The sequence below is a fragment of the Sceloporus undulatus genome, chromosome 3, assembly GCF_019175285.1.
Source record: "Sceloporus undulatus isolate JIND9_A2432 ecotype Alabama chromosome 3, SceUnd_v1.1, whole genome shotgun sequence".
Taxonomy (NCBI): Eukaryota; Metazoa; Chordata; class Lepidosauria; order Squamata; family Phrynosomatidae; genus Sceloporus; species Sceloporus undulatus.
Genome location: NC_056524.1, coordinates 178729800 through 178757687, shown reverse-complemented (window position 1 = coordinate 178757687; position 27888 = coordinate 178729800). Strand labels below are relative to the sequence as shown.

Sequence of the window (27888 nt, the reverse complement as noted above, 5' to 3'; positions counted from 1 at the left end):
CAAGTCTTTTTTTTTAAAAAAAAAGTTTATTTACACATTTACAGGCTGAGAAGATGGTCTTTTACATATCTATAGCATTTACATGTCACCCTATATCCATTCCTTACCAGTAATTTCAAGCCAGGTTACTGGAGGTTAAGAATTTTAAAAAATTATGACCATGTTGGATGAAACCAATTCTGTGCCTTTGTGGTTGATGCATAAGGTATGATGTTTACTGACATCACCAGCAGCGGCTTCTTGCAACTTCACTGGGGCCTGTTCTCCCTGACATCACAAGAGATCATCTCTAGGTTTCAGGTTTTGGATCCAAAATCTCAGGGCCTGGGGAAGTCATGATCTCGCAACCCTACCACTAGAATTATGTTTTGGCATCATTCTATCTTACTACTGCTTCCCCTTCTTTCTTTTTCCTTCCTGGTGGAGTTAACATTTGTGATCATGGTCAGTGAGGAATCAGGTGAAGCAAAAGTTATCAACGTGTGGCCTCTGGGCAATACACAACCCCACTTTTTTCCACAACTCCCAGAGCTCAAATTGTTTTATTTTTTTAAAATGGAGAACTGCAATCTTGGAAAGGCAGTTCTCCTTTAAACCTAGCAATGTATGCTTTTGTTTGTTTGTTTGTTTGTTTCAAAGAGGTTTTGAAAAATGGAAATGGATTTCCAACCATTTGTGCCTTTAGTGGGAAGGGATTTCTGGGATGTGCCCAGTGCATTGGTTTCTGAACCCTTCAAAGTTGCTCACTTCTTGTATAGTGTCAATACGATAGAGCCAATCAGATTTGGCAAAGTGAGAACATAACTGAAAGCAAAGGGATATATCTAGAGCTTAAGAGCAATAGAAGAAAATGTAAATAAATAAACTGGCATTTTGGCCAGAGTACTGAAAAAATGTTGAAAAAGTCAGAGCTCCCTCTTCAACATGAATTCAAGTTACAGCCATGACTCTACAACAGAAAAAAAGGATTACTTTCTTGGAATACCTTGGAATATTACTTTTAATCATGATTGACTCAACCATGTCTTATTTTTTGCTTAATACTTTCAGCAGTAGCACGAAAGCGAAGCTCTATCAGGGTGGTTATTAGAGTCCCATAAGCACCATTTCTACCATTCTCTTGATACCAGCGCTCTAACAATTTTATTTTCTGCTCAGAGACATTGTTATAATTATTAACTGTGACTTCATCTATGCGAGCGGGTGACAAGCCCAGTTTCCGAACAAGTTTAATGACATCCTCTAGTTTCATCTCCTCTGCAATGTCAGAAATATGAGGGGTCAAATCAATATCTAGAAATAAATTAAAAAAAATAACAATCAAGCAATGTTTGTTATTAGTTATATATAAATAGTTTGGTTTTTTTTAAATCCCATTATCCCAAATTTTGCAGTCATTTTACTAGGCTTATGCAAAAGCAGAAAAAATGAGGGCTGAAGTCAATAAGTATATAGAAATGAAGAACAAGGAAAATTAAATGTCCATTATTAATTTTATATAAATAGATCTAAAAATCTATTAGCTTCTTTGAGGACAGATGGAAGGGAACTGAATTTTGGTTCAATCGTACTTTTCTTTTCAAAGGAATCAGAAGATAGTGGGCTGAAGCAGACCTCCTGGAAGGAGCGATATCTGGCCTCCTCTGGGACCGTGGCAACTGGATAGCCCTGCTTCTGAACAAGCCACTGCCATGGTCATGGACAGGCCATTGGCAGGAGTGGATTAAATCCACTCCTTTTGCGGGCAGCTTCAGGCCATATTAGGTAGCCTCTATGGGGGTGTGCATTGTCTAAATGCCCCCCCCCCCGGCAGCCGGAAGCCACTCTATTTGGCCTGTCTGTTTCAGGCCTATGATAAACATCTAACATGTAACATCTACTTTACTCTTTTAAAACAAAGAAACACATAAACATTAGATTTCTTGTCTTCTTTCAAAGAACACAAGAACGTGTACTAATGACCATAAAATGGAATTAGACAATGAAAATGTAAAAAATAAGCAGCAAAATAAAAATGTGTGCCATAAAATTCACCAGGGAAAAGAATATCATCAGCATAACTAACAACAGCTAAACATAGACTCGCAACCATCCTAATTAAAGGCCTTTTAGGAAAGAGAAATCTTCACAAAATATAGTAGAACACCATTAGTGAGGAGCAAGATGAGGGAGTCTGGAAACTTCCATGTGACTATCCAAAGACCCTCACCCTAATACCATTATGATGGATGGTATCATGGAACATGCAGACCTGCCTTTCCTGATGACAATAAGAGACAGTTCACATAGGATTAGGAGCAGGTGTGCCTTCAGTTAACCCACTTTCAAACATTTGAGAAGTTTAAAGGTCATCTTTGAACTGGGACTTTGCAGCTGTTTCAAAAGCAGAATTACATGTCCCCATCTTAGAAAGCCCAATTAATAGCCTAGCTCATGCATTTTGGTGTAAGTCCAAATGTGGTGTAAAACTAAAGTACTATTGTGGCTAGATCTCTTTCCAAGCCGCAAAAACACAGACTCACACTCCATTCACATTTTGAAATAACAATGATAACAATAATATTACCTGGATTACTGGGAGGCTCCGTTTCCTAAAAAGACAGAATAGTTTTAAAAACAAAAAAAATGAAAAAATGGGAAATTATGTACACAAACAATGTACAGTCGGTTCTCCGTTTTCACGGGGGATCCATTCCAGTCACCTCCTACGAAATCAGAGACTCATACATATTCAAGCCCCATAGGCTTGAATGGGGCATATGCTTGTGAGCTGCAGGGGCAATAACATAGGTCGCCCCTCCGTGAATAACCATTGAAGTGGAATTGTCCTGGCATTTTGTATTAACAGGAATTCACATTAATACAATTCCAATTCAATGACAAGATGATGACAGGTTTTTGCGTGATCGCTGTCATGGACGGGATAAGGACGGGAGAGTGATCCTGACTTTGTCCCATCCCCTTCTGATAATCTCCGATAGCCTTTATTTATTTCCTCATAATCTTGTTTGAATTGCTCCATGAATGTCATTCATACTTAAAAGAAAAGTTACTCACAGTGCAGGCATCATCTAGAGTTGAGATATTGTGCTCATAGTTATTCCTCACTGAAACTACAAGGAAATAGAAACAGCTATTTATAATAACTCCATATAGTGACTGGCACCCTGTATTGCAGGGTAAGGATTGGTAATAGACTGATGGATCTGTAACTGCTCCATATTCACTAATACTATATACAATTGTCGCAATAGTACCATGATCATAAATGTCCCTTCCCCCCCGTGGCCTAGCAACTGACAGCTGCATCAAGCTATGGAGGACAATTCTGCTGGTATCAGGGTGTAACAGGAAGATGTTTTGGCCCCCTCCTGCCACTGAGCAAGGCTATGATGTGGAATTGTAATAAGGATTCTGTTGTTGATCGTCACAGAAGGAGAATGGAAATATTACCCTGCTGTGCTCCAACCACCAGCAGAACAGACCTCCATTACTTGGTGTGGCTGCTGGCTGTTAAGAGCAGGTTGGGCTTGGTGAGCTACTTGGTTATGCATTGGTAATTAAGTAGGTGATGCAGAGTATGTGTCAATATATTTACAACTTTTTGCAATGAATAATAATAATAATTTTATTCATTTACACCTTGCCTTTCTCCCAACAATGGGACACAAGGGTTAATGTCATATTTAAAGCATTCGTTTTTTGTTGGTTTTTCGGGCTATGTGGCCATGTTTTGGAAGAGTTTATTTCTGATGTTTTGCCAGCATCTGTGACTGGCATCTTCAGAGAATGCTGGCGTGGAAGTGAGTGGGGTATATATACTGTGTGACCTTGGTTAAGAGGAACTGATTTACATGTTAATCTGTGTATTGTTCTGTTGTTGAACTGCAAGGCCTCAGGGTGTCCATTTAATTAGTGATCCATCATCTGCTGGGAAACTCCCCCTGACCTTGGGTGTTTTTCATTTGCACATGCTGGGTTTTGATTTTGATGTTTTTCAGGACCAGTAACCAAACTTTGTTTACTTTAAGTGTTTCTTCTTTCCTATTGAAGTTGTCTAGGTGTTTCTGGAGTTCAGTGGCTTCCCTGTGCCTTCTGACCTGATAGTTGTTGGTATGGTCCAGAATTTCAGTGTTTTCAAATAGCATTTTATATCCAGGATGGTTTATAATGTGTTCTGCTACTGCTGATTTTTCTGGCTGACCCAGTCTGCAGTGTCTTTCATGTTCCTTGATTCATGTTTGAACACTGCTAGCGGGTCAGAATATATATACCCCACTCACTCCCATGCCAGCATTCTCTGAAGATGCCAGCCACAGATGCTGGTGAAATGTCAGGAATAAACTCTTCCAGAACATGGCCCCATAGCCCCCCAAAAAACCAAACACAAAAAACAATACAGGCGCGGGACAGACCATCCAAAAAGGATGGTCTCTTGGCACCTATTTTTGCTCTGCAGGGAAGTCACAGCCTCCAAACTGCAGGGCTTCCCTGCGGAGCAAAAAAGAATCCGCAAAAAGCTGTTTCTTCTTGCACTGCCATTATGATGTCACAGTGCGTCAATGGCGCACTCGTGACATCATAATGGTGCAGCGACGTGCGGATGCTATGTGTCTGGCATGTAACAATGGTGGCGCACATCTATACAGGGTGCTGCCATTTTGACGCCCTCATCACGTGCAAGGGTTGCTGGGCGTCTGGAAGCGCCGTCGCGAGGCACCCTTCATGCATGACGAGGGCATCCTTTCCAACCATTCCGGATCGGGCCACAGTTTAAAAACAATGCACAAACATTAATATAAGTATGAATATAAGATTTTAGAACGATTAAAATGGTTATGAAGTTAAAACATTAAACATTAAATTAAAGTGCATTCAAACTTTAAAAATAGCACCACACTACATGCAAACCTTAAAAACACCACCACACAGGATTCAAAGCTCAATCTTAGGGAGTCTGTAAAAGCTTGATGGCACAAAAATGTTTTGACCTGCCAACAGAAGGAGAGCAAGGATGAAGCCATGCTGGCTTCTCTAGGGAAGGAGTTCTAAAGTCTGGGAATAGCCACCAAGAAGACCCTTTACTTTGCTCCCACCAAATGAGCCTGAGCAAGTGGTGGGAGAGAGAGAAGGGCCTCACCCTCTCTCCAATCTATACACTTGAAAGCAGAATAAATTAGGAAAATGTAGAAGAGTATAATAAAAGCAACATCAACTTACTTTTCCTCCATGTAAAACATGCCACCATAGCAACCACAATGAGAGAAAGAAGTGGAATCACCCAGTGCCACCAAATTACATTTTCTGTTAAGTAGAGCATTGTAAAGTTTTATGTAAAAATCTGCAAAGAAGGATGATTAATAAACTCTCCAAACTGATAAGATCTGTAGCTTTTCCATTTCAAGAAATTCAGTGTTCATTCCAAATCATTTTGTGGACATATTCAGGGGTAGCCATGTTGTCCCTACATCAAAATACAACAAATTCCAAAATTCACAAAACAATGATACTTTTATTAGAACAACTAAAATGCACAAAGTACATTATGCAAGCTTCCCAAACTTCATTGGATTCTTCATCAGTCAAAGATGTTAAAATTCATATAGTTAAAAATAAAAATAAACGATGATGTTAGACTCACAGGCCTACATTTTGTCTTAAGTTGTTGCTTTTGTTGTCAGTTAAGATGGTCTGGAGATGCATGCAGAGGCCATTTCCCCCTTTGACCATAACCAAGAATTCAGTGGAGTTTCGAATGTATTTTGTTCTTGTTAGTTGGCCCACTAAAGGTATCACTGTTTTGTGAGTTTTTGAATTAGTTGTACATTGAGGACAGAATCACCAAATAATAAATGTAACATAATTGGTGCAAACCAGAGGTATACCTAGTGCAAATGCAAATATAGTCATACCTTCGTATGTGTGGGTGGTCTGTTCCAGACACTCCCCCCCTGCAGATATGAAAAAAATGTGGGACCTTAAGTCCCATTGTTCCTAATGGTAGTGTGATGTGCATGTGGCAAATAGCGCTGTCGTGTGCACGCACCACCATTGGGGACAATGCGGCTTGCTTTCCACGGATGCTCAAATATGTTGATGGCAAGCCTGCAGATGGCGAGGCCCACTGAATCTTCTTGAAATGTGACAAAGTCAGAATAAATATAATTAATATCAAACTGAGATGACTGCTTCAGTCTATGGCAGCTTCAAAGTTTTGGTTAGCTGATCCATTCAGTTTGTCCAATGCTGTGGTGCCCTGCCCCTGTTGTTGTTGTTGTTGTTGTTGTGTGCCTTCAAGTCATTTCTGACTTATGGTGTTCCTTAACCCCTATCATGGGGTATTCTTGGCAAGATTTGTTCAGAGGAGGTTTGCCATTGCCTTCCCCTGATGACGAAAGCATGTGACTTGCCCAAGGTCGCCCAGTGGGTTTCATGGCCAACCTGGGAATTGAATCTTGGTATCCAGAGTCGTAGTCCAACAATTAAACCACCATGTTATACCAGTTCTCACCCTGCCTCTGCCTAACTCAAATAATAGATTTCCTGGATGAATTCAGAAAAGTTTTTATTAAAGATTATCTTTAGCACAGCTGCCAAGTCCATTGCCAGATCTGAGGCTAGAGCATATGCTCCACATGTAAGTGTCCCCACAGCCTCCCAACAGCCTGCCTTCTTTCCCACACAAGTCAACCTTAAATCCCACAAACATCCTCCTGAAGCTACTCACCCTTTCCAACACACCAGGTCTATTCCAACATGGTTTCAGAACAGCTAAGCAAGCTTCTACATGGCTAACAGACCTTAATCTGTGGTCTCTCTGACACACGATGGTTGATAGCATGCCATGCACCCCATGAAGCAAAAGGGGATAAAATCTACCCCATTGAGGTCCAAAAAAGGTCCACGTCTATCCCCAAAGCGCCTCCTCTCTAGATTCTATTGTGTATAACTACCGTTTGTAACTGGGATGGCAAGCAACATGCCAATAAATCCTACCACTATGTCTGATCACTGATTGGAGATAACAAGGGATTTCTCTACCCTGCCAACCATTCTGGTTCAGAAAGACTGTAATAGCAATCAACAGTGTGGCTAAAAGTTCAGACAAGTCATCTGAATTTTATGGCTAAGTCAAAGATTTTGATAGTTACCTTTCCTTTGGCATATGGCATCTTTAGTTTCAGTGCACTTTTCTAAAATTATACCATTTTCGCACCTATGAATAAAAGTATTTGACAACAAAGGAGTGATTAGATACTCTGCTAAGGGAATAATGAAAATTTTTCTGCTTTATCCAGTTTTAGGAAGGGACAGTTTCAGTATGGTCAGGAAGGAGCAATTTCAAAAATATTCTCAGTGTTCAGACTGCAATAGCATGGAGTACGGTAGTTATATTCTCAGCTGTATAATGCCACCTGGTGCTTGAAAATGATGGTGCACCTCTCTGTCTTGGAAAGAGGCTGTTTCCAAATGTATCACACTGCTCACTCTTCTCAGCAGATTGTTCACCTTTTGATCTTTCCACAAGGAGTGAACTGTGCTCTACACAATACTGTTCTGTAACACACAGGGTCGCATCTTTAGTGAACATAGGGACCCTTAAGGAAGTTCTGTCTCATTTCTGCTCAGGTTCAATAGTTTGAAATAGTGCAAACATGATGCATGATGTCCCTTGGATGTTCTCTTCTTCCACCAACAATTACAGGACAATTTCCAAAGAGGTACAATTGGCCCTCCATATCCATGGATTCTTTATGCATGGATTCAACCATTCACTGCTTGAAAATATTTTTAAAATATATAAAATATATACACGGACTGCTGAGGTGTAAACAATGGCAGTGGTAAACCAATTCATACTTCAAACCTACTAGGGCCAACATCCCATTCCCATTACAAATTGTGTTGCTATGCTGCAGAATGTCAGTAGCAATGGAGGCAAAAAAGGGCATTGTTTGCCTTTAAAATAAGACATATGGTGGGTGAGCACCTTGTTTTCCTGCTGAATTGTGGCTTTGAGAGTGTTATTTAGATTTCAAACAAGGTGCACATTCTTCATGCAACTTGTAAAGTGTTTTGCCCTTTTTGGATTGCCATTGCTGTGCTCATAGCAGTCAATTCAGTGGCAGGTGAGCTCCCCCAGCCCCAGCTCCAGCCTCATTCATTAGGTCATGAGCTGCTCACATCTGGATTACTTGTGAAGTAATAGTCTTGGCTGCATCCTCACTGTAGAAATAATGCAGTTTGACACCAGTTTAACAACAATGGGTCCATCCTACAGAACCTTGGGATTTATAGCTTGGTGAGGCAACAGCATTCTTTATCAAAGATTAAATACCTTGTAAAATTACAAATCCCACAATTTCATAGGATGGAGTTACAGAACTTAAAGTGACATCAAACTGCATTATTTCTACTGTGTAAGATCAGCGATAGTGTCTGCAAGAATAAGAGAAGCTTTAAAAACTACCTGAAATGGGGGCAGATCCACAGGTTCAATAGAAGATGTGGTTTAAGGGTGCTTCACTCCCATATCATTTTTAAATTCATCTCTTACCTTTAAGTCTTATGATTGTTTGGGAAACTTACTTATCACATGGATTACAGTGTTGACATGGTTGAGAATCACAAAAGAAGCCAGGCATGCATTTGCATTTTATATTCTGTGTGATGGTGCAGTTTGTTTCAACTTCCAATCCTAAAATAAATTTAAATATTCTATTACATTATGCTAAAAAGGAACTAGTTATTTTGTGGAGAGCCAATACTGAAAACTGGGAAGCACAAGGGGAATTACAAAATACCTAACATCCTATCATAAGGAGAAAGGGAAAGGCTTGTGGAGCTGAAAGGGCTAGATCTAATAGGCGTATGTTACAGGAGAGTAGATTTCATTAGGAGAAACTTTTCATAGTTATTAATAATGGTACTAATTTCTTCCTGGATGGATAGACTGTCCTTCATGGCAGGTCTTTATGGAAAGGCTAGACACCAATCTGTTTCTTCTTCTCAAAATGGAATAGTGCTATTAGTATGGTTTTGTCGCCTTCACACTCTCTATATGAACTGAGGCATTGGAAAAAGACTGACCATGGAAAAAGAGGGAGTATGTGTGGAGTATTGTTTTTTTTGGAGGGGGGACTCATGTTAAGGAAACAAACATGTCAACAAAAGATGTGATTTAGGAATGCTTCCATTCACACTACATGGCCTCCTTCTCACTTACAAAAAAAGTGGTTTGTGATCCAAATAAATGGATCGATTCGACAGCAAAGCATGGTTCCCACTACATTTCCCCTGATCACATTTTTCCCCTGTAAAATAACCCACTTCTGGTTCACATTCACAAATGAATCAGTTCAAAATGGACCCGCTCCAGCTGTCCGAAGGGCAAATTTAAATTGATTCCGATCCACATCTGGTTCACACTTGCGCAGAATTGATTTATCCCAAAAGATGCAGAAAACATCAGTGTAAAAAAGATGTGGGTTAAATGGGTCTAGCACGTGCCCCTCCTTTCCGAATCACTTCAGCAAATTGATTCAAGCGGGAAACAGGGTCATTTGAACTGGTTCAGACCGATTTGTGATCCAGTTTAAAAGGTAGTGGGAATAAGGCCCACAATTACTGCCGTGGCAATTCCATCCTATGGAAACCTGAGATTTGTTGTTTAGAATTCTCTCTCAGAGAGGTCTAGTGTCTGCTCAAATTACAAAGCCCAGGATTCCACAGGATGCAGCCATAGTAGTTAACACAGAATCATAGTTCTATAACTGTTCAGTGCAAAAGCGCCCATAATTTATCACTGTATAATTAGTGAAGACTTTAAAAAAAATAAAACAAATTCAGCAAGACTGTGTCTGGGGGTAACAAAAGAAAACCATGTGAGTATTTTGACATCTGGAAACACATCTAGGGAAGAGTACATGTTAGTTGAATATACTCATTTCTAACAGCACTGCCCATGTCACAAGCAAGTCTTCCATATATGAATCAAAATGTGCTGCCTTTTTAAAGAGATCAGGAGACAGTTTGAACAGAGACATGACAAGAATCAACATTAAAAGGTATGAAGCAGCAAAATCCACCAATCCGGATGACCTCAAATTCTCTGTGTCCTGAATTACAGAAATACTGGTTAATAATGCTGTTAAAACAGCAAATTACAACAGCATGAGTTAACAGCTATGATACATGATGGACTAGCTAGTGAGTTTACATGACTGAAAATTCATAATGCAAGATACAAAATCATGATACTTGTCATGATTTTAAAAATAATTTTTAATCCAGTACTGGCACATCAAGTTCTAGTTTTAAGATAGTGCCATGCCACAGTGGACATACAATCCTGTTGTGATGTTGGGACTGGTTTACCTCTAGTCTAGAGATAACAGGCATAAATGTAGAAGGGCCCTGTCCAGCACAGGCAAATTATAAAAGTCTGCTTCTGTAATAAAATGCATTTAAGGTGTTCCTGTGTAAATACATTGATGTAATAAAAAGGAAGCTGAAAACATACCATGCTGACTGTCACAATCATTGCACCGCAGACATTTGGTTTTATGATTGAATTTATCCATATACTCAATTCCTTCTGTGCATCTTTTACATTTGGTTCTAGGATCGGCTTTTTTGCAACCAACATATTCAGCAACATAACCTGTTTTAAAAAAAGTTTGAGTTAAAGTCGGAATCCAATATGAACCCCTAGAATATTTCACATTTCTAAATTCATTTTTATCTCCCCTCAGATGCTTAAGTAGCAAACTAAAAGATGGGTTAAACAGATACTTAATTACACACCATTTAAAATGTGAAAGGCTAAGTCTGACAGCAAAAGATCTAGCAGGTTTCCTTTTAGAGGGGTTTTATGAGGATGGCACACCATCTACAGGCTAGATAGACATCTTCCTCATGACATGATAAAGGACATAAGCTTGAGGAGTGGATGGGATGGTTCTAATTTTCAAAGTAAAAAAGAGGTGATCCCAGGGGCATGGCCTTTCCCCTCCCCTCATACAAATAAAATAATACCAGTAGGAAGTTCACCAGTGCAAAGATTTGTGCTAAATTGACCTACACATGGATTGTACTGTGCCTTTAATATCATTACAAAGCAAAATGGATCATATGCTTACTATATAAGCAAATGAGTTTTTATGTGGATTTGTTATAAATTTATCTTTCAAATTTATTCACTCTCCTTCTCTCTCTCTCTAACTTTATTAATTTTCTGACTATTGTTGGTTTGTTGATTGTCAGTCTTGTGAATCAGGCCTTATATTTCCTTTTCCTTTTCCTCTGTCCAGTTATAGGTGCACATCACACTAAAGAAAGCTGCACTGCCGAGCCTGCTCCCACATGCTAAGACACAGCTAAATAATATTGATTATTTTGTGTTATTAATAAATAAAATCTGGAACCTAGAATGGATTCTCTACATGATCCATTCTTTTTGACCCCATTCTGAGGGTGAGTGAGGAAGCATACATTCCTCTACTGAATCAGTTGGCCAACACTCCATGGAGCAAACTATACTAGCTAGTATTTCAAAATATTTGAATACTAGCTAGTATAGTTTATGAATATATTTTTTAATATATCATGTACTAATATGTATTATATTTAATTATTTTTGTAGAATGTACACCATAGGCAGGTTTATTTTATTTATTTTAATTGATTGTATGTACAGCGCTGTGTAAATTTACAGTGTTATATAAATAAAGCTTAATAACAACAACAACAATAATCTGAATGTCAAGAAACCCTGGTCAGAAGTATCTTGGACTAATGAGAATCTTCAGAGTTCAAGACTCACTCTATAAACAATCTGCTTGTGGTTGTTTTAGCATAGAAACAGCATTTTTGATACAGAAAATGACATTTCTGTACAGAAATATTATTGTCTGCACAGAAAAAAAGTTTTTCCTGTACAGAGAATGCTGTAATTCATGATTCATTCAGTGTGAAATTCACAGGTAGTTGATTTGTACAGAAAACAGCATTTTCTGAACAAGAAACAGCTCTTTTTTGCTGCGCTGTAAATGCTGTCTCTTGTGCAGAAAATACAGCACAAAACCATTAGTGCACATATTGCACAGAATAAGGCCTGCATTGTAAATATGCTTTGAAAACTGTGTAGTTTTCAAAGACTTTCTCACAGTGGGAAGAAAGTTGCCACAATACCCACTCCTTCCTTTGAAGAGACAATTAGTGAAGAATTAAATCCCTAATGCTAGCTCACCAGTGTAATGTGGCAAATTGGTCAACAGGATGTTCATTCATGTGATACTCCAAATACACATCTCCATGATCTTTATGCTGCTTCATATAGTCAACTACCGTATATACTCGTGTATAAGTTGACCTCATGTATAAGTCGAGAGAAGGTTTCAGGGTGAAAATCCTGGATTTTGATATGACCCATGGATAAGTCGAGGGTAAAACGTAGGGGGCCATAAGGAAGGATGGAAAGGGGGAAATACCACTTCCGTCCCTCCGTCTCCTTCTCTGGACCTCTAAGAAGCAAGTGGATTTAAATGGAGATTTGTTTCCACAGGACGCAAAGGCTTGCAAAACAGACCAGGCAAGTGCTTTTCTATGGGGAGTTTTCACCATAGGATGCAAAGGCTTGCAAAGGGACCAGGCAAGTGCTTTTCAATGGGGAGTTACCTCATAGGATGCAAAGGGACCAGGCAAGTGCTTTTCAATTGGGAGTTTTCCCCATAGGATGCAAAGGCTTGCAAAGGAACCAGGCAAGTGCTTTTCAATGGGGAGTTTTCCCCATAGGATGCAAAGGGAACCAGGGAAAGGAAGCCTTGAAAAAGGGACCAGGGAAGGGAAGCCTTGCAAAGGGGACCAGGGAAGGAAAGCCTTGCAAACAGACCAGGGAAGGGAAGCTTTGCAAAGGGGACTAGGGAAGGGAAGCCTTGCAAAGGGGACCAGGGAAGGAAAACCTTGCAAAGAGGACCAGGGAAGAGAAGCCTTGCAAACAGACCAGGGAAGGGAAGCCTTGCAAACGGACCAGGCAAGTGCTTTTCAAAGGGGATTTTTCCCGAAAGGATGGAAAAACTTGCAAATGGACTGGAAGGGGAGGAATTCAATGGAGATTGGGGTGTCAGGCTTGCTTGCTCTAGGACCTTTCTCATAGCTATTGCTGTGTTGACCCTTCTATAAGTCTACCCAAGATTTTTGGGGCAATTTTCAGGCATAAATTTCTCGACTTATAGTCGAATATATATGGTATGTATGATTATATCAGAACTATGGAGCATTGGCCTCATTCCCTTGTCAACAAAGCCTCATTTCCTTTTCTTTGACATGCTGAGCTGTAACTAGTTTCAGAGCTAAACTGCAAAGAGGTATACATCTATTTAAAAAATCTGAAAATAGCAAGAATGAAAGTTATAAAATATGCCTCCCTTTGGAATATCCAGAATGATGACACTCATTTTTCTTATCTTATAATAATACCTACCCGGATCACAAGAGTAACAGCAGAAGGCATCAGTAGTTGTATTGTACAGATATTGTGTATTAGTTTGACAGATAGTGCCATCTCGCTTAGAAATATATTTCACTGCAAAATGCTTCCTATATGCTCCATGTGAATCACTGTCACGCGATAGTCCAGCAATTACAATACATGCCTATGATAAAGTGGGGGGGAAAAAAGAACATAAATATTGAATGTCAGTGCCTTACTAATACAGTATAACTGTAGTATCACTTATGTATAATTTAATGCATGGAAACTATTGTGGGGAGCTCACCTGGGTGGCAGCAGCTTTGAGGATCAAAAAGATAGAAAAATGGATGGGAAAGTCAAGCTGCAGTCTTGATGCATGGGCAGAAAGCAAGAAGTTGATAGCTACAGCGATTCTGGGGACCAGCTCAGGAATTTAGGAAGCTACTTTATTCTTTTTCACACCACCAGCTCGCTGTCTAGTTCATCATTACAAAACAAGTTCTCAAGCTCTGGTCCTTTGGATGTTTTGGACATCAACTCCAACAATCCCTCCCCACTGGTCATGCTAGCTGGAGCTTCTGGAAGTGCAAAGAGCAAAGACCACTGGTACACATTATAATGACTGCCTGTTGTTCTGCACAGCTTCCGGTAGGAAACCTGCTCTGCCTTAACAAGCAGAAATGTTGGTATCCGGCCTCAGAGGGAGAGAGACAGGCCCAGCTCCATAGGGTCTAGCCCTAGACTAAGAAGGAGAGCCCTCCCTCCAGTCTATCTGCCTTGGTCCAGGCCTCAGAGGGAGAGAAGAACTGGGCCTGACCCCCTTCCCCACCACCATTCCCTTCTCCTTTTGTGTCATGTCTTTTTAGATTGTAAACCTGGCAAGGAACTGTCTAATTAACCATTTGTAAGCGCTCTGAGAGCCTTTGTGGCTGAAGAGCAGGGTATAAATACTTCAAATAAATAAATAAATAGATGTCAAATTGATCCACCTTGCTTCTCTGCAGCTATCAAGTTCTTGCTTCAAAGAAGGATAGCTTGTAGGATCTCAGAGAAGGGAGGGAATGTGGTGAGGAAAGAGGGGGCAATATTTGTATGGCCTTCAGAAGCGGTATTTTTCTCATTTCTATACCCCTTGTTAAACCTTGACTTCTTTAGAAAGGGAAAGTCCAGAGTAAGGACGGGAAAGGGTTTTGCCCTGAAGCGTCACAAAGCTGTAATGTATACTGTGTGCTAAATGGAGACTTCATTGTCTACAGATGTAATTGATACAAATAATTTCATAAAGATACGCATGCAGACAGTTGTTTCCCTTATGGTTATTGATGAAACAACACATTTCCCAACTTGCTGGAAAATTATACACAATTCTTATATAATAAGCACTGTATCTCACTGATACATATCTGTACATATCATGGGTTTTCTGGAAGGGGAAGGGAAGGATGCTTATGCTACAGAGAGAGAGCCAAACAACAACAACAACAACAAAAAACAACAGACACTTCATACTGTGCTTCAGTTTAAGAGATGGAGGCCCTGTAATCACATGCAAATAAACCAGCCTCCCAATCCTCTCTGTAGAGAGTCAGGATGACACAGGGCCCAAATTCAGAGTCTGGTGCAAACAGTCCAGATGGCGTCCAGTCTGTTCAGTGCCAAATCTTCCAGGAAGATCCAGAGCCCTCCGTTCTGATGCTTGGTGGCTGTTTAAAACGTGTCCTTGTTACCCAAAATGCCAGGGTCCCAGAGGGCACCCACAACAAAAATTACATAGGGTAAATTTTATCAGCTCAAGTTGAAGCTACTGAGAGGGATTTGGGCAACTAAAGGCAGAAATCAAGCCTGTGTATACCAGTTCTGAGGACTAGAAGTCCAGAATGCAAGGCCAAAATGTAGTTTTATTTACTATAGCAAAAGGTAAATCAACTTTAATGCAAAAACACATGGTCATACACACATACAAAAAATAAGAATATAAAGATGGTAGCAGATAGTGACTTTCAGGATTGCAGAAGGTAATATGTACCAGGTTCCAGAAGCAGAAGTTCCAACTGGAGATTTTAATGAAATGGAAGTGACTCAGCCTGCTGCCTATGGATCAAGGGGTGGCAGCAGTTGAGGAGTTAGGAGAGAAACTGATAAGAGTGTCTGTCTGAATCTCAAACAAGACTGAATTGAGGCTGGCTTGGCAACTTTATTTGATAGGGCAAAATGTGTCCTAGGACAGTTTATGGAAATAAAGTGATTTTTCTAGGAAGGAATAATAGAACTGGAAATCAGCAAATGGTTGGGAAATCACCTTGAATATCCCTGGCTTGGACTTCTGTTCAGGTGTAAGTACCAGGTCCATTGCTTGATTGATCTCACCCAGCTAAGTATGTTGGCTTCTCCCATGCTGAACCTGCAGATCTCCACATCATGGCTAGTTTTCTACACTGGGGTTGTCCTCTTGGTTGCCTGCCTAAACCATTCCTTCTGATATCAAATTGATACCAGAAAAGAGAGTGTGTGGAAGAAGGTTAGACTTTGAGGTAACATCCCACTGTGCTGTCTAGTGTGGTGGTGGCAAGTCACTGACTCTGAACTCAGAACGAGGTGCTGAGCCATTTGATCAATGGTAGCAACCTCAATCTGACCTCAGTAATGAGTGACTCACAGCCACATTGAATAGCACAGTGAGAAATGTGTACATACAGTTGCCAAGTGTGAGAATGGAGTGCTTAAGAGGGAAGGACAGGGAAGCTCTGGAACTAGCATTCTCTGGGCTGCCCTGGAATATCCAGGCCACTGCAGACAAAACTGGGATGGGGTAGGCATGGGAATGATTTACTATAACTCAAGGGAAAGGTAGCTCTGTAAGTACTGATCAAATATGCAGATATAAGCATTTGAATCTTTAGCACTGACAGGAATAAAATAAACATCAGTTTGACAGTGGGGACCAATTTGGAGTTCTTGACCCATTGAAACCTGATTTTGCGGTTTTGTGTGCAACATTTTTTCTGTGCAAACTTATGGTTTCTCTCTCTATTTTTCTCTTTCTATAAAAACCAGCAATCTTGCACAAAATACTCATGTGGCTACCTGGAAATGATCTTTTTTGTGCTAACACCATATTTGAATTTTGTGCAATTTCCTTTCCACACCAAAAATGGAGCAGTTTCCTTAGAAAGCTGGACAGTGCTTAGGAGAGAGTTTTCTGGGCACACTGTGCAACTTTTGTAAAAAGATTGCACAACTTGCCATCATTGTAGGGAAAATTTTTTTTCTAGTCTCAAAAGTGTCTCAAAGCTATGAAAAAGAAGTAGGAAAAACTGTTCCCAATGTCAGGATTTAGAAAATCAAGAAACACCATCTGTATCATCCATATGCATATCAATGGAGATTATCACACAGGCAAAAAAGACGGGAGCATGGCAGTACAAAGTCGCGTGATGTCGTGATTATCCCACAAATAAAGACAAATGTGCCGCTTTTTATTCACGGGATTTTCCATGAATAAAAGCAACACTAGAATTCCTCTTTATTCACAGGATAATAGTAGGATAATCACGACATTGCACAAAGTCATGTGATAATTATCTCGTGATTGCGTGATATTGGTGGGAGCATCCCGCTATTCTTCTGTCTTTTTTGCTGGTGTGATAAAGTCCATAGTGTACAATATGTTTTTTTACACAGTTGAATATATAGTCAACCCTTGATATTCACAGGGGAACTGTTCCAGACCCCGCTTTCCATGGATACCAAAATCTGCAGATACTCAAGTTCCATTGTCTTCAGTGGCAGCATGTGCATGCAGTTCCGCCACCATTAGGGACAATGGAATTTCAATGGCAGTGCATGCACATGGCCACACTACCATTAGGGACAGCCACTGTTGTCCCAAGTGGCAATGCAGCTGTGTTAGGGACAATGGGACTTAATGGTGGTGGGGCCATATGCTTGCGCTGCTAGTGGACAATGGAAGCTGTCCCTAATGTGCACATGCCATTGGGGACAACGCGGGCTTGCTGTCTGTGGATGCTTGAATCTGCGGGTGGCAAGTCCGCAGATATCGAGGGCTGACTGTATATCCATATATAATGCAAACTGATATGGGGGTTGTTTGCATGGACAATAAAATGTGGTTTCATCCCATTTCAACCATCAGCTGTTTAGTTGAAGGCTTTCATGGTTGGCATCCATAGTTTTTTGTGGGTTTTTTGGGCTATGTGGCCATGTTCTAGAGAATGAAGATGCCAGCCACAGATGCTGGCAAAATGTCAGGAATAAACTCTTCTAGAACATGACCACATAGCCCGAAAAAACCCACAAAAAACTATCAGCTGTTTAGCTGATGTATGCGGCTGAAACAGGGTAAAACTGGGACAAAGCTGCCCTCCAGGGTGAAAAACTGGAGCAAAAATGTTCATTTGCTCCACTCTAACAAAGGCGCTGTACAGCTGTGGCAACGATCCGGCTCAAAAAGAAGCTCTGAAATGCAGCCCTTATGACGGTGCTTCCGGCTAGAGCCGTTTGGGCACTCTGGTACCCTTATGTCACGAGGCTGCACCCCGTGTGGACGGGGCCACAGCCTTATGATGTAACGGCGCCGATATTAGGGCTTGGTGAATGTGGATGCTGAGCCACACCAAGCCCTTATCTGCCATGATCCACCGGTATGTACCGGCCCAAAGAAAGTGTGCACCATTGCAACAGCATATAAACAACACAACCCAAGTGCTGGAATGCGAGAAAGCCCAGGCAATGTATGGAAGCAGTCTGGAATATGTGCTCTGGGAACAGTAGTTGCAGCTGCTGGTACCATGGTTCAGCATATGTTTTTTTCATTTGTCAAGCATACAGGTACACATGTGGTCAGCAGCATCATTGACCCATCACACCACCAAACCATCAAACATCCCATGAAGTGAAATTATGACAAACATGGCAGGTTGCCAATAATGCAACAGGTGTTATTAAAATATACATGAACCAGACAGTCCAACAGGGGAACATGGGGTGAAGGGAGGGGGGAAGGGGAACTCCATGATTGTGCTTTTCCAATGTGTCACGGAATGTGCCAATGCACTGCATGGGTATCGCTCGTGCTACTATGTCAGTCACATGGGGCATCCAATGAGATGGCAGTTGTGAAGGAGGAGAGAGGCAATTGGCAATTGCAGACAGTCTGCTCTTGTAATGCTGAGCATGCATGGGGGAGAGGCAAAAAGAATAAGCAGTGCAGCTAAGAACAGAAACAGGGGAACAAGATTTTCCTTGGAATTGGCTGATTATAGGGAAAAAGTGAGGAAGAACTATATATCCCTAAATCCTGTCTATAGGTCTATGAGGAGCAAAGCAGGATTAGCCCTGGTTAGTATATGGATGGGAGACCACCAATGAATACTAGGTGTTGTAGGCTGTATTTCAGAGGAAGGGACTGGTAAAACCATCTCTGAGCATTCCTTGCCCAAGAAAACCCTATGAAATTCCTGGGATTCCTATATATCACCAGGTAACTTGAAGGCATGTATATAATCCTGAACAATCTAAACAAATCAGGGATCTGCTCAGGCATGTTTCAGTCAGCTCACACTGAAAGAATACTCATTCAGAGAAAGCCCATGGAAAATGCTAACAGTATTTTCTGGCAATGACTAATTCTCCAGAAATAATAATAAAAAAATAGTCTTTCTTTTAAAATGGCCCCCATCAAGCTGCTCTCAAGCCAAGTCACCCCTTTTTCTTGGGACAACTCCCTGATTAATGTATAATGTAAAATGACAAATCTTTAAAAAAGCTATAGCTCTGACTTCCAAAGACATATTCATTATCTTAAATAAGAACTTGATGTTTCCTCTTGAAAGATACTCATGCACCGTGGATAGTTATGGTGAAATGTTGAGATCTTCTGAAAACAACAGCTAGCTTTCTGCTTACACAAAATTAACTCAGGATTGCATCATAACTCATTGTAAACAACATATACTTTTGCACCTCACCTGCCCCAAATATCTGAGCAAAAATAGCTAAGTGGTTTTTGTTTCACTGTTGATTGCACTGTCGGACACGAGAACATAAAAAGAAGCTTTAAAGTACAGCTTGCAGCTGACAATGTAGTGAATTAACTTTTTAAAGTGAAGAAAAGCTCTAACCATCATTCCTGATGTGCAATGCACAAAGTTCTCTGCCTTCTCTTTCTCCACACAAGAAACAATTCATTTTTTCTGTGTCAATTTAGCTATCTGTTAAAAGCACCACCCCCAACTAACTGTTTCAGACACAGCTATCAGATTTACTCTTCTTGTACTTCCTTCTACCTCTCACACAGCTTTTTCCTCAACCTGTCAAACAGCAAATTGATAGATCTGTCATGAAGAAGCTTGCAGCATGAGCAAAACAATTGGCTTCTGTATGGTTGCAGGGAAGTGTAGAAATACTTACAGGGCACAGTGTTGAAAGGCAGAGAAGGAGCCTCTTGATCATGTTGTGTTCAGGCAGCTGCTCACTCGGAATTGTAAAAAAGAAAGTAACATGGTGTGGATGTTTGAAAGAAATGTCCTGCCCTATTCTGTAAGCAACTGCAAGTGAAACTAGTGCCATCAAGGGGAGGGCAAATCACTCTGCTGTAAATACTGTATGCTATTTTAAGATGCTGAAACTAACTTTGACTGCTGCTCTCTGGACAGCAGTGCCATCAAGCCAATTCCAACCAATGTGATATCCCCCCCTCCCACAACAGAAGAATATTAGTCAAAGAAATATTTAAAAGGGAAGAATGACAAAATTTATCCAAACATTGCTTTTTGTAAGACAACTCAAAGTTGTGTGCAAGTTTTGTGACTTCTGCAGAATCATGCAAGACAGTGAACAAAGTGCCTAGATGCACATGCATGTTGGGTGGCGGCAGAGGAGGGTGAGGCAGGAAAAAAGGATTGAAAATCAAGCTGTGGTCTTTACTTTTACTGTACTTGCAATTGTGTTTGGGAAATTCCAGCTCAGAAGCCAAATTTGGCCAGCCCTATCCATCCAGCATGCAGGACTTCAAGCTTCATGGTTCACCCTCCTCATTGACTTCCTCCCATACTATGCCATACAGAATCCTTAGTAATGTTTTTTTGTAGTAATATTAATTAATTGTGTTTCCCATATATCACTGAATGTATTAGCAATCGTTGTGACACAAACTACTAGCAAAATTAAAATTATACTTTTAAATAAGAATAATAGGTTCACAATCTAAACATATTTACATCTACCTAGTTTCATGCGATTAAAGTGATAATTTGGTAAATGTGATGTTTTTAATTTTTTTTAAAGAATATATTTTTAAAAATAATTTTTAATTTTTTAAAAAAAATTAAACGTTAAAATTAATTAAAAAAACAAAACTTGGGACCTTTTTTCCTCCTCTCACTGAACATTGCCCTACTCATACCATTTCTTCGACATTTTAAAGGGGTGCAGGCAAACACCACACAGGTCATTTCTGCCAAAAGGCAGATGTTTGGGGAGCAGTGGTGTCACACACATCCCTTAAGGTGTCAACCTGGTGTTGCTTATGCCCCCTAGTGACACTCCTGTTTCAAGTGAGGTCCTTTCCTCTTCCTAAAGCCCTACCTGCTCCCTAAATCAGAAGGGAGAGACAACTAGAGGGGGACTCTCACTACACTCCTTCCTTGACTTCCCTGAGTGAGCAAAGCCACAATTGGTGCTTCAAGAAGCTGCCCAAGTCCACTTACCCTGGCCCACCTAAAAATTGCAAGGCGTTTAGCTGATAGTGATTTCAGGAAAAATGCTGCATTAGTGGATAACTGTCGTTCCGTTACTTTGTATGAGAATTTCACCATTTATCCCGGCAAATTGCCACTTTATGTGGCCTTTGACCTTAAGTCCATTTTAACTAAGTGCAGATTAAATACTCTGCACTTAATGGAATTTAAAGGGTACTATAATGGTTTACCAAACTCCAATAGACAGTGCCCATGTGGCTGCAGAGAGACAGAAGATTTGTATCATTTTCTTCTGGAATGTTCTTGGTATTCTGACTTGAGAGCCCAATACCTTGACTCTCCTGTTGTACAAAAAATTGATGTTTTTATTGGCCAGAATTGACTTCTACGTGTCTGATTGAATGACCAAGTACATCGGAAGTTTGCGAAAGTAAAAAGGAGTGGGGTTTGGAGACTTTCCATTTGGGTTATTTTCGCGTTCTTTCTCTTTCATCCAAACATTGTCTGAAAAACGACCTTCATGTGCGGTTTTTTTTTCCTACTTTCTGTTTGGATTAACTCTGAATGCCATGTGAAAAACAACCTGCAAAAGCGGGTTGTTTTCACTTTAAATCTAGTTTTTGCCTCTGTGTGATAAACACCTATGTTTTAACATGGTATTGGATTGTTTTATGGTGGTATGCAAAAGTCTGGTCAGCTAATGTAAATAAACTTGAACGTGGAGTTTTGCACTCCCCCCACCCTTCTTTTTCACCGTACTTGGAAGGGGAGGGAGGAACAGGTGCACACTGAGACTCCTCTAGTTACTTTGTTTATTTAGTATATTTATATCCCGCCCTTCAGTAAATTGACAGTTCCCTGCCCTCAGGCTTACAATCTTGTATCACCACCTGCATGCCTGTCTGCTCATGCAAGGTCCTTGCATGTAAAATGAGGACTGAATGAATTGAATGATGTAGTGGGTTTCAGCCGTCCTTCAGGATCCATCATTGCACCCTCTTTTCCTCCTATTTCAGGTGTCTGTAGTCTGGTGAGGTGTTTAGAATTTTCTGCTGAAGTCCTTTGTCTATTCCCTCAGATTACAGCACCAGAATTCTTCAGCAGAGAATTCTAAATGTGTTGTTTTGTGCCTTCAAGTTATTTCTGACATATGGCAACCCTAAGGTGAACCTATCCTGGGGTGGTTTTTTTTTTTTTTTTTTTTTTTCTAGTTTCTTCAGAAGGGGTTTGCCATTGCCATCCTTTGAGGCTGAGAGAATGTGATTTGTCCAAAGTTATCCAGTAGGTTTACATGGCTGAGCTGGGATTCAAACCCTGATCAACAGAGTTGTAGTCCCATGCTCAGACCACTAAGCCATGTTGTCTCGCAGGAATTCCGAATACATTACCACAATAAAACCAAAACACAAATGACAGTAATATCTTTACCAGGCCAACGCAGAGTATCCTAGCCCCAGAGGTGTCCTGACCTCCTCTCATTACCTCAGGCTCTCCATTCTGATGCCAAGTGGCTGTTGACACATGTGTCCCACTGTGCTGCCTGGCATGCCAGTGCTGATGGCATGTCACTTGAGCTGAGATCAGAGTGAGGCGCTCAGTGTCTATCATAAGGCTGGGTGCCTCATTTTTAATCTCAGAGTAAGCAATATGCCACCATGGTGTCCATGTCAGCTGGCACAGCAGGACTCATTTTAAACAGCCATTTTTGTCAAAAGGAGGGCTTCGGGGAAGATCTGAAGCAAACATCTACTCCATTTTAAAGGGGGTATAACCCAGGTTTGGTGCTGAATCCCAACGTCATCTGAACTGTTCATGCCAGACTCAGGGATTGGACCCTGTGCCATCTGGACTCCATGCAGAGAGGATGGGGGAGCCTGGTTTATTTGGCCCATGCAGACAGGATCTCAGAGCATCCAGGGACTAAGGAAAAGGCAGCGAAAGCCAAGTCATAAAATTTCAGTCTCCATTGGCAAACCAAACAATGTGTCCCAGAATTCTTTAGGCTAGACCCATGATAGCTGAAGCAGTTTCACATTGCTGTAACTGTGTGGTGCGCCCGGGTGGCACTCAGAGCTGAATGCAAAACAAAAACACCAATAGTGACAGTAGCTTAGTTATCAGCAAAACACCAGGAGCTGTGACACAGCACAAAAAAGCCACATCTACAAATGGGAGGAGCAGCTCTTTAGCCTGGCAGCTCAAAAGAATATAGTCCCTGGGAAAGAATTAGCTGTAGAAACAGAAGACGTCTCACAGGCAGCCTATGGACACAGGGAGTCTAGCAAAATGGAAGAGTATGAGGAGGTGGAAGAATGACATTGGCTAGGGATATCAAGCTAAGGAAGGGAAACGAAAGCAAAAATATAAGCCAGAGCTCAAGAAACAACACCAGAAAAGAGGATTGCTAGACCTAGATCTTCATTTAGTAGATATGATTTCTCACTGTGTTTGAAGATTTTCACATTGGTGCTTATTGTGGGTTAAGCACCGGTAAAAAGCCGGTAAAATGTTCCTGAAACGCGAGGCTGTGAAAGCCGGTCACGCTTCTGAAATGTCAGTGAAGCGTTCCCTCACCTCTACTGTCCTTGAATCGTTCGTGGAGCAGCCATTAACACAAAGTTCCCGTTAATAGGAAATGGCTGCTGTGTGAATGATTCAAGGAAGTGCGACTGGCTTTCGCATCCTTGCAGTTCAGGAAAGTTTTACCGGCGCTTTAGTGGTGCTTAACCCATGGTAAATGTCCCAGTGTGAAAATATTCTGTGTGTGTGTGTGTGTGTGTGTGTGTGTAGACTGGTCTACCACGTCAACCTGAACTTCAGCCTCATTCATAACCCTTGCACATGATTCATATATGAGAGGCCCTATCTGTTCAGCTTGTAGTCTATATTTAGGTTCTGCTGTTCTGGCACGTATGATCAGGAAATAACTCCACAAAGGACGATGAATACACAAGGGCAGATACACCTCTGTGGACCCAGATGTCACACTGCTTCAGTGCCAAGGCCTCAGAGTAAGAGGCAGGGGCCCCACCCACGGTAGCCGGAAGAGAAAGGAAAACTAAACCCTGCTTGGTTTCTTAAAGAAAAATGCATAACTGCTGCCAAAGAACTGTAGCATTCAAGATAGATGTCATCTTAAAAAGACACTGTAAACGTTTGTGGATTGAGCAGACCAGTGAAGAGAACCTAAACTCTGAATAAACATTATCCTTTTGTTTTCTGTTAGAGTTCTCTTCAAAATTAGTTTTGGACATAGGCATATTTGGCACTCCCCTATTGAGAGAGAACATAATATCCATAACCCAATATTACTCATTGTGACTGGCAGCATCTCTCCAGGTTATTAGGAAAGAATTGTTCACACCACCTCTTACCTTTTTATACAGAAATACCAAAGTTTCACCTGGAATAGTACAAAAGCAAAACATGTTAGTTTTTCCTTCCTTCACAAAGTTAGTGTGTCTTCTAATTCCAGGTTTCAGGGAGAAAAAAAAGAGAGAGATATTAGTACTATCACTGCTACAATTTATATCCGTTTGAAGACTGAACTAGCTGGCCATTTTCTTTTTTACATTAGTCAGAAGCTTCGGGGGAACCCACAAACTTTTGGTTTTGCAGAGACGTTCAGCTGGTGACTGAAAAATCCTAGATAGATCTTGATCTGACACAAAAAGGAAAACCTCTTTACAATAACGACAATCTCATGTTTAACAAACATACTGTATTTCTTCCAGTTCTGCTACTAGTACATACTTCTAACGTTAAATATGAAAGTAATTTCTTGATTGTGGTCCAAAACACACTGCAGAAATACAGTCCTCCCTCTGTTCTTGTGGACTTGGGATCCATGCCCCTTGACTATCCCGTGAGAGGTGAATGTGGGGTGTGTGTGTTAAAATGGGATGCGTGCCTGTACGCCCCCACAGGGGCACACTTCCATTCAAGCCATTAGGGCTTCAGTATGTGCAATTTTCCATTTTTTCAGGGGGGGGGGCGTGTCTGGAATGGATCCCTGTGAAAACAGCGGGGACAGTGTAATTCAGTTTGAGACCATTTTAATTGCCCTGGCTTAGTGCTAGAGAATGCTGGGAATTGTAGTTTATTGTGGCGCCAGAGCTCCCTGACAGAGTGACATGTCATGTAGATGCTACACCCCAACTCTCTCCCCAAGACAGCCTTTAAGGCCGGTCTGCATAGGGCCACAATTTCTTAAAAACACACAACATAACTTGTAAAATTATAACTTTCAAGGCCTAATGATTACTTGTTAGTTTTAAAATGGGGGTTATTTGGAGGGATGTGGAGCCATTTCTGTATTTTAGTCAAAAAATCAATCCCAAAAACCTGGGCTGACTTATCCACAGGTCAGTGTAAGTACTGTACTTTAACTCTTATCAAAATATGAACCATCCCCTTCTCTGAGCAGAGTGGCAAAAGGCAAGGGCTTAGTCCATCCTGGGAAAACCTAAAAGAAGCACCAACACCCCTCTGTTTTCTCTGCCGTATCATTACTTCTGTTTTTTTTTTTAAAGTGTCGGGGGGGGGGGGGAATGGTATGTGTTGTCCTTTACAGCCTTTGTTATGTACCCCTAAATTTTACCCTTGACTTATACACGGGTTATATCAAAATCCATCATTTTGGTTCCAAACCCTGCCCTTAACATGGTCACGGTCACCTTATAGTCAAGTATATACAGTACAAAACGCACGCCTCAACTGTGGGCTTGCCATCAAGCCACATTGATTTCACTGGTCACATCTGCATACAGCCCCAGGATTGTGGCCGTGTGCACCGCCATTGAATAAATACCATGGGACTTGAGGCCCCAAAGTTTCTGCCATCTGAAGAGTTACACAGAATCCCAACAGAAAGGATTTCTCCCCCCCACCTCTCGCTCTGTATAATATAAAGTAACAGAAGTGCCTTGGTGACAATGTAATGTAACATTTAATAATTGAAATGTACAATGTAATATAACTTTTAATAATAAGCAATGCCTAATATTGAGACAAAGCAGTTTTTTAATCATCACCAGTAGCAAAAGGAACAATTGTATGTTCCCAAGTAGTGTTCAACAACACTGACATTCGAAAACTAGAAGTGCAAGCTATGGGGTGTTTGGTACATGAAAGTTGGATCTCCCCTTCTGTAGTGAGAGAGGGCTCCCCTGAATTCAGATGGGAGGTGGGAATCCAGAAAATTCAGTAGTTTTTTGAATGCCTTCTGAGTATCTAGGAATACAGCTAGGGTTGCCATATCCCCCGGGCCAGGAGGAGGAGGAGGCCGCTCCCACGCAGCGATTGCCGGATGAGGAGCACCCCTGCCCTTGCCCGCCGGAGCCGGCTGAGCTGTCTCCCAGACTGGGAGAGGAGGAGCCGCTCCTCCCACCGGGCATCGCCCGATGAGACAGCCTCCGCCCTTGCCAGATTGCCGCTATGCAAGCGTCCCCCCGCCCTTCTCGCCTGGGACTGGCCTAGGCTCCCTCCAGGCGGGAGGAGAGAGGAAGCCTGGCACCGCGGCATCGCGCACCAGCTTCCCCGCCCCTTCCGGCCTGGGAGCCGCCGAGGCTCCCTCCCAGCCGGGAGGAGGAGGACCAGCACAGCCGTCGCACACCGCGGCGATTCGCCGCGTCGCCAGCTTCCCCGCGCCTTCTCGGCCCCTGGAGACCGGCCTAGGCTCCCTGTCCCTTCCAGCCGGGAGGAGGAGGCCCAGGAACCTGACACCGCGCAACGCCACGGCGATGCCAGCTTCCCCTGCGCCCTTCTCGCTGGAGCCGGCCTGGCCTCCTCCCAGCCGGGAGGAGGAGGGGAGGAAAGGTTTAAAAATCTAGGACTTTTAAAAATTCCTGCCAGAAATTAAAAAAAATGTCCTACATTTTCAACCTGTCTACATTGTCCCCGGTTTTGTGGCATTCCAGTGGCAACCTAAATACAGCTTAAATACAAATGCACCGCAGTACAAATTCTCATGAATAGCCAGCTGCCATCATAATAAATGTTTCTCATGGCTGTGGGGGACACGTTCTGCATTGCGCTACCCTGAGAAGCTATGGTTATGAATGAGTGAGGTTGGGATAAGGAACCCAAGGAATCATCCACAACCTGAGTTTCCTGACTCCCCGTGTTCCTCTGTCAAAACAACCTGAATGGCTGTGGATACACACACCCTGACAAGGGTGAATAGAGGCATCATGCGTGCTCCACTAGCAGGCGAATGTGTTGGGCAAGCAGTGGGTCACGCGAAAATCACACACACCACACCACACACACACACACACACACAACACTGAGGCAGCTAAAAATCATATATACAACCATTTACTGGCCATAAAAGGACAAATAAGGGGGGATATATCCCCCCCTTATTTGGCCTTTTTTATGGCCAGTAAGGTTGAATCCAAACTAAACTGTCTTAGCACTCTACTATTGGACCACTAGTGGAAACACTGCATAGCTTAGTATTTAACTCCTTTCTTTAAAAAAAATGACTAAAATATCTTGAAATCCATTAATGTTCTACTGTAAAATCAATTTTTACTTATAGACTGAGCTTCTCTAGACGGGAAAAAGCACTTGGGCAATTCTGCCTTAAGGTGCTCACAGCCAACACTGAACTGTTAACCATAAATGTAAATGCATTTTCATTTCAGAGAAGACATCTTGATCTTTTTTTAGCCACAAGGTTCACTGTGTGTT

General features: G+C 41.5%; 2 protein-coding genes across 3 annotated transcripts in view; one reads left to right on the top strand and one right to left on the bottom strand.

Moving 5' to 3' along the window:
• Positions 1 to 27888, top strand: part of ACTA2 (actin alpha 2, smooth muscle) — a 96865-nt gene that overhangs the window by 40128 nt on the left and 28849 nt on the right. The window lies entirely within an intron of this gene.
• Positions 30 to 20052, bottom strand: FAS (Fas cell surface death receptor). 2 transcript variants are annotated; one of them, XM_042458727.1, is made up of 9 exons: positions 19904 to 20052; positions 13484 to 13655; positions 10523 to 10663; positions 8590 to 8698; positions 7152 to 7216; positions 5221 to 5304; positions 3058 to 3113; positions 2567 to 2591; positions 30 to 1293 (listed from the first exon to the last, which is right to left on the bottom strand). In XM_042458727.1, exons 1-9 carry the CDS (start codon positions 19943 to 19945, stop codon positions 1016 to 1018), a joined length of 972 nt encoding a protein of 323 aa, XP_042314661.1. In that variant the 5' UTR covers positions 19946 to 20052; the 3' UTR covers positions 30 to 1015. The 2 variants fall into 2 exon arrangements, with proteins under 2 accessions (XP_042314661.1, XP_042314662.1); XM_042458728.1 differs by lacking the exon at positions 5221 to 5304.

Bases quoted from the DNA above. Each gene is read 5' to 3' on its own strand.
- FAS (XM_042458727.1), bottom strand. From the start codon at position 19,945: ATGATCAAGAGGCTCCTTCTCTGCCTTTCAACACTGTGCCCT. The intron at 10,664-13,483 runs GTAGGTATTATT...TTTTTAAAACAG, and splicing joins CTGTTACTCTTGTGATCCGG to GTTATGTTGCTGAATATGTT. The intron at 2,592-3,057 runs GTGAGTAACTTT...CTGTCTTTTTAG, and splicing joins CTCTAGATGATGCCTGCACT to GAAACGGAGCCTCCCAGTAA.